Here is a 6,897-nt window from a genome sequence, read left to right as displayed (position 1 = left end):
TTTCTGCCTGTTAAAAGGCAGTTTTTCCTTGCCCCCGTCGCCAAGTTCTTGCTCATGGTGGTACTGTTGGGTCTCTGTAAATGTTAAAAGGAGTTCGGTCTAGACCTGGAATGCATACGTAATAACAACATGGAAGATTTTTGGTGTACCTTGAAACGGTTGATCAAGTCATATCTGGTGAGCAGTTCATAGAAGACAAATTTCAGAGCGTGGTCGCCGCTAGCATCATTGAGTGCAAACACATCAAAGGACCACATGTCCACATGCTAGAAAAGAGACATACAAGCAAGTTTTGTTAGCACTTGAATATCGACATACCTGTTCATGTGTTCATTGCTATGGCACCTTATTTTTTTAAGGTGTCATGCAGATTCAGATTCAGATTCATTCTTTATTGTCCTCAGTGGAGGAAATTTGTGTGTTGTCGCTTAAAATGTAAAATTATGTTAACACTTTATATTAAGGTGCACATATTCACCATTAACCAGTTGCTTATTAGCATGCATATTAGTATCATATTGGCTCTTTATTAGTCATTATAAATGCGAAATGCGTGAAAAACTTGAATGCCCCTATCTTGAGCAAGTGTTTAGCTTGTCCGTAGAAACATGGCAGCTCAACATGGCTGATGCCATGGAAGGCGTCCTGTGGTGTCTATAGATAAAAACGGCGCATTCTAAGGTAACAAAAAAAAACAATTCCTATATTCAGTTGATTTTACATACCTATGAATATTATATTCCATTTCTGCCAATATATCCTTCTAAAGGGTACACAATGGACCTTTAAAGGAGAATGAGTATTCTAGTGGTATTACCATCATATAAAAGACAGACATTAATAAGTGCTTTATAATGACTAATAAAGAGTCAATATGCTACTATTATGCATGTTAAAGCAACTAGTTAATTTAAACAGTAAACACAGACAATAGAAACAGATGAATAACACTGTCACACACTACAGGTGAGTGAACAAGATATCCAGTTAATATGGAATGACTCACAAACTTACATAATTCTCTAAAATGATTACAGTGACGAGTTAGAAGGACTCACACTGTCAAAGAGTACTCACTTATTTTTCCTTTAAAATTGACTTAAATAGTTTAGTAAAAGTAAACAGGCCTTCACAATTGAAAAGGTTTGTACCATCATTGGGTAGTAACAGCAAATTATTATTTGTCATCAGTGCAGATCTGCTGTTACCACAAGGCTCATCATTAACCTTATCATTATCAAACTGTCAATTAATCTTACTCTTTAACCTCAACTTTATCCCTCCATTCAAAACCCCTTACTCAGTTCTCTACCTGTCAACTCAATAATGGACTGATTGAATTAAGATGTTTAAAACTCAGCATGTGCTTATTATCAAAACCTTTGTACAAAATAAAATGAATGCTCATTGCTATTTGTATATGATTTCACCATACACAAACAAACATAAATACCTTGAGCGCAGTGATGACATTTGGGGGATAACTGAGACCAGCCATGTTGGAAGTTCGTCTGTACATCCTGTCAGATATAACACACACAAACAAAAAAAATTAATACATAACTGAATACATTATAAATGATGAATACATAATAAATCACAAAATAAGACAAAGTCAAACAACGAAAGTTCAATCAAGCAAGTTTAACAATGCAAGACTGTCCTTCCAAGAAAATAATCAGCCATTTCAGAAAAGTACTACAGTACAGTATGTTTGTTTAACTGAGAAGTGACCTCTCTGACACTGTTCAGTAGACAAAGGACTACCACAAAATGCTGCAAGCCGAGCTGCTGCTAACATCAGCCCTGCTTGTTTCTCTCATAACTTCCAGATGTGATCCAGACATTCCGGAGGTTTTTACCAGGTAACGAATTATGCTTTTAGTTCTCCTCATTTCTGAAAACAATAAAGCTGTTTCTCTGACACAACAAAAGTCTCAGAGTCAAGCTGCTGCTAAAGTTAGCTCAGCTTGTTTCTCTGATAAATTAAAATTCAGACGTCTAGTAACTAAAATCCTTAATCCGGTTAAAGAGTTAAAAAACACAAAAATGTGGATAGAAAGTCAATTTATAACAACTGCAGACAACCACAACACTGATACATGGACAAATGGGGATGACATTGACAGATGACTGGAGAAAGGCATCATTACCTGAACAAATTACATATTTCTCTGGGTGTAATGTACACAACTCAACAACATATATAACATAGTTCTACAACCAAACCAAAATGCAGCTGCACAGGTCCTCGGCAAATTATGCTGTCCTGTTGATTCCCAAAACCAGATTTAAAAAATAAAGATGCCTATTGTGGATCAGCATAAGATGCTCGCACTGCCCTGCTATTGTTCATATTGAGATCTTTTTGCTGCAACCTGTCACTGTTGCAGCAGCAGAAAGATCTTTTTTTAAAGTTAAAACCAATTAAAAACTACTTGCACCATGGCACAGGATAGACTGAATAGACTGTCAAGTCTATCAGTTTGGGAACACCACCTTTTTGATCTAAAGGAAATTCTTTAGCATTCTGCACAACACAAACCTTGTTGAATGGCAATAAATAAAATTAGCTCAGTAGGCGTCTGTTAGAAAATGTTTTCCAGCCTCATAAAATATCTTTTGACCTTGGTCGTTGGCAGCATAGCATTTATTTAAACGTGAAAAATGCTATTTTTGATAGTTATGCACCAAACTTAAGACTATTAATACCAGAGATGTGTTCCTGCCAATTGTAAAGTTTTAAAGACTTAATGGGCAATGGAAATATAAGGTCTGAAAGGAAGAAGGAATAGCATTTAGATCATTTAGACATAATTTAATGGAAACAGTGTTAGAGGGGCAATGTCTGTCATGTCATTTTCCATGACTTAAACCAGGTATCCTAAATACCAGGGTGTGAACGTATTGTTCACTTCTAAATAACTCACAGTGAAGTCATTCCAATGTGCAGGGGTTCATTTTAATGTTACACCCTAATTTGATGGTTTATCAGTTAACTGTATCAACCGCATAGCAGACTGGATTCTTTACATGCAGTGACAGAGTCACAACTGACTCAGATGGAGTCCAATTTGGGGTAAGTAGTAAAATTTTTATGGTCATTGAACCACCTTCAATTGAAATGTATTCTGTTAGTTTATTGAGACTCTTGTTTAAATGACTATTAGTATATTTGTACAGATGACTGCTAACAGAAGGAAATACCAATAACAAAACCTGTATTATATTGTATCAGCTACTTTAGAGTGAAGCACCAAATAAGCAGCAAAATGCCCAACCATTGTTCTGACTGGACGATGTGCACCGTTTTGTTGATTGCTACCAGCCATTGTCCTGAGTACAGTGAAGGATAAATAATAATTGGCCTTTGGTCATTGGGAGCGGCTAAGAAGTTGAGCGGGTTGTCCACTAATCGGAAGGTTGTTGTTGTTGTGTTGAGCAAGATACTGTACCCCAAGTTGCTCTCAATGCTGTGTCATCTGTGTGTGAATGTGCATGAATGAGTTAGTTTATGTTCGATAGACTTTGCAATCACTGTGTGAATGTGTGTAAAAGCGCTTTGAGTGGTTGGAAGACTAGAAAGGCACTATACAAGTACAATCCATTTACCACTGCATTTTAGTTGAATGGCAAACTGAATATGATCTTAAAACGCTGGAGGTGGATGGAACCCTGTCAGTAAGCTGCACTTTCAGCAGTATTAAAAATGTCCAAATATGTCAATACCCATTAGGATATAATTGAGTAATTAATAAGTTAATGTGAAAATGGCATTAATTTCATGATCAAATCATTACTAAGATCCAGTAATCCCACAGGAAGTCAACTGAACAACAAAAGCCCTGACAAAGCCAAACTAAAGTAAACCAAACCTCTCCACAAAGATGCCAGCCTGCACTGCATGCACTATGCTGCGAAAGCGAGGCTTGTCTTCATTACGATGCAGCATCAGGCCCCTCTGCCGGGTAAAAGTGGAGGCCAGCCAATCACGAACTTCTGAAGGCACTGAGTCGGACTGGATGTCACTCAGTTCATCCTCTGGATCCACCAGCCGCCTGCAGGGAGAGGCACATTCTCAAAAAACAAAAACTATATGTACAAGATCTGCAGGCAACTTTACATAATGATGATCTCACGTTTGTCTCCTCAGCTGTTAATTGATGATTTAACTCTATCAGGAAAGTAGATGGTTTCTGTCTTCAAAATCCTTAATAAGCAATTGTAAAAAAAAATAGGATGCCAAATTGCAATAAGTTGTTAAAACCACAACACCTGTCCGTTTCTAGATTCTGGACAAGTATAGGTCCTGAATGGAGGGCAGGTTGGCACCAGTGATCCTCTCTGCAGTCCTTACTGTCTTTTGTAGTCTGTCCCTGTCCTGTTTGGTGTCTGATCCAAACCAGACAGTGATGGATGAACAGAGAACAGAGACAACAAGTGCATCCTCTGCTGGGCCTTCTTAATGATGGTGTCTATGTTGGACTTAATCTTGGGAGATTGTGTAAAAAAGGTTTCCACAGCAGACACAGGGATATAGAGTATGGTGATGTGGGGCAGAATTGGGGGGCACCTCCTAAAGTCCACTGTTATCTCCACAGTTTTGAGTGTGTTAAGCTCCAGGTTGTTCTGACCACACCAGAGGTGAGCTGTTCCCCTCCCGTCTGTATGCAGACTTATCACCATCTCAGATGAGGCCAATGACTGTTGTGTCGTTTGCAAATCTTCAGGATTTTGACAGACTGGTCTCTTGAGGTGCAGTCATTTGTGTAGAGGGAGTAGAGCAGTGGGGAGAGCACTGCAGGGGGTCCAGCAAGGGGCCTGTAATGTCCTTCAGGTGGGCCAACACCAGTTTTTCAAAGGACTTCATGACTACAGATGTCAGGGCGACAGGCCTGTAGTCATTTAAACTCTCTTGTGGAACCAGCTTCCAGTTGTGCAGACACCCTCTCCACATTTAAGAGTAGGCTTAAGACGTTCCTCTTATAGAGCTTATAAAGCTTATAGTTAGGGCTGGCTCAGGTGAGTCCTGAACCATCCCTTAATTATGCTGCTCTGCACCATTGTCTCTGTCTCTCTGTCTGTCTCTCTGTCTGTCTCTCTTTCTCTCTCTCTCTCTCTCTCTCTAACTTCTGTTATGATTTGGCGCTTTACAAATAAAATTGAATTGAACTGTTATGGAAGGTTTTTTGGGGCCCGGGATGATGGTGGAGCATTTGAAATAGGCGAGAACTTCACACAGATCTTCAACAGATCGCTGGAGCTTTGTTGTTCAGAAAGAAGCCACCCTGCATGGTGAGTACTTATACTAGTTTAAGTAGTGATTTTGACTTAAGTAAAATTTGGAATGCAGGAGTTTTACTTTTAATGAAGAATCTTTACATTGCTACATACACACAATCTACTTCTTCCACCAGAACAATCATGGTCTCAGGACCCAGAGGAAAATTTTAAAACAAATGTCAACTTTAGGCATCAAACGGTATGTATAGTACTTAACTTAAACTTAAATGCTAAATTCAGAACTGAGCTCCTTGCCTTGCTTCCTCCATGTATAGAAATTCAAGGACTGAGGCGGCATACTCCAGGTTTTTCTTCAGGTCCACCACAGATGCCTCTCCCCTCTCTAGCTGCTTTACAAGACATCGCAACCTGTTTTGGTGTGTAGAATCAGAATTCGGGGGAGAAAAGAAAACACACAGCTTGTTATAAACATTACAACTGTCCCTTACCCTTACATAATGGCTTCAACCCTTCAACATAAATACCTTATAGATCTCATTCTAAATATTGGTGAAAACACTGGAAACAGGAGTATATTGACTTTGAGGTAGAGTTATTAACTTTATTTTAACTAATTGCTCTAGAAAGTCATTTCTAAAATTAATATCACAAGAGCACTTCTTACACATAATTTGGGATTAATTAAAACAAACTTGGCAATAGAATGTGTGTGCACCCCGAGGGACACTTAGTGTCAGTGCAGACAGCGTGAATTGGCAATGGTGATGCCAAAGCAGTGAAACAAAGCCCAGTATTCTAATGATGTGTCTCACACAGTTCATTTCACCTCAAAGAAAAATACAGAGCTGTTTCAGAATTCCACTACTTAGAGACCCAAACAGTTTGGATCCAAGGATTGCCATGTCAGTCCATCTGTCCATCTAACACTTTGATAAAGCAAGAATATCCGCACATCTAACACATATTTACATTAAAGGTCCAACAATTTAGGAGGATCTATTGGCAGAAATAGAATATAATGTTTTCATTACTGTATAATCACCTAAAAATATATATATATTTTATTGTTTTTATTTTTTGTTACCTTAGAATGAGCCTTTTACATCTACAAACTCTGCCATGTTGAACCACCATGTTTCTATAGTAACCCAGAAGGGAATAACCAAACACTGGCTCTAGATAAGGCTGTTCACATTTTCCCCACATTTTGCAGCCACCATAGTTTTTCCTTCATTTGGTAGAGAGTTGTAATCTGCAATTACACTGCTAGATGCCACTAGATCCTACATACTGGACCTTTAAATATGGTGTCAATATTTTTGGAATCCATATAATGCTTCATGATTGGTGACCTCCTGACCTTACCTGGAGTGTCACAACGTTGAAGTTGCAATTTGCAACCATTTAAATACAGGTCACCCTTCCAAAAGGCCCTATCTACAGCCAGTGTTTGATTTGTCAATTGTTGAGATACTGTAACACTGTAAACATGGTGGGCTCCCTAGAAGCGGACCCGCTCCCTCTATAGATAAAAATGGCTCATTCTAAGGTAACAAAATGATCACTGCTGTCTGTCATCGTCATCGATCATTACTATTAATGTAGTTGTTGCTACTGTTGTTGCTGTACATCTCTCTCTCTCTCTCTCTCTCT

At 38.6% G+C, this 6,897-nt stretch overlaps 1 protein-coding gene across 1 annotated transcript in view; it reads right to left on the bottom strand.

Moving 5' to 3' along the window:
- The window catches only part of pde1ca (phosphodiesterase 1C, calmodulin-dependent a), a 22,963-nt gene extending 17,181 nt beyond the window's left edge, over positions 1-5,782 (bottom strand). Inside the window, exons 1-5 of the mRNA XM_035656348.1 lie at positions 5,769-5,782; positions 5,539-5,652; positions 3,876-4,058; positions 1,454-1,520; positions 150-266 (exon numbers count right to left, since the gene is read on the bottom strand). Of these exons, the coding sequence (XP_035512241.1) occupies positions 150-266; positions 1,454-1,520; positions 3,876-4,058; positions 5,539-5,652; positions 5,769-5,782 (495 nt within the window). The remainder of the gene's footprint in view (positions 1-149; positions 267-1,453; positions 1,521-3,875; positions 4,059-5,538; positions 5,653-5,768) is intronic.
- Between the last annotated feature and the right edge of the window lie 1,115 nt (positions 5,783-6,897).

This window comes from Morone saxatilis, unplaced genomic scaffold (genome assembly GCF_004916995.1).
Source record: "Morone saxatilis isolate NCDOM2014 unplaced genomic scaffold, NCSU_SB_2.0 Contig0, whole genome shotgun sequence".
In the NCBI taxonomy this organism is placed as follows: domain Eukaryota; kingdom Metazoa; phylum Chordata; class Actinopteri; family Moronidae; genus Morone; species Morone saxatilis.
Note: the sequence above shows the minus strand (reverse complement) of the source record. Positions and strands in the feature narration are given on the sequence as shown.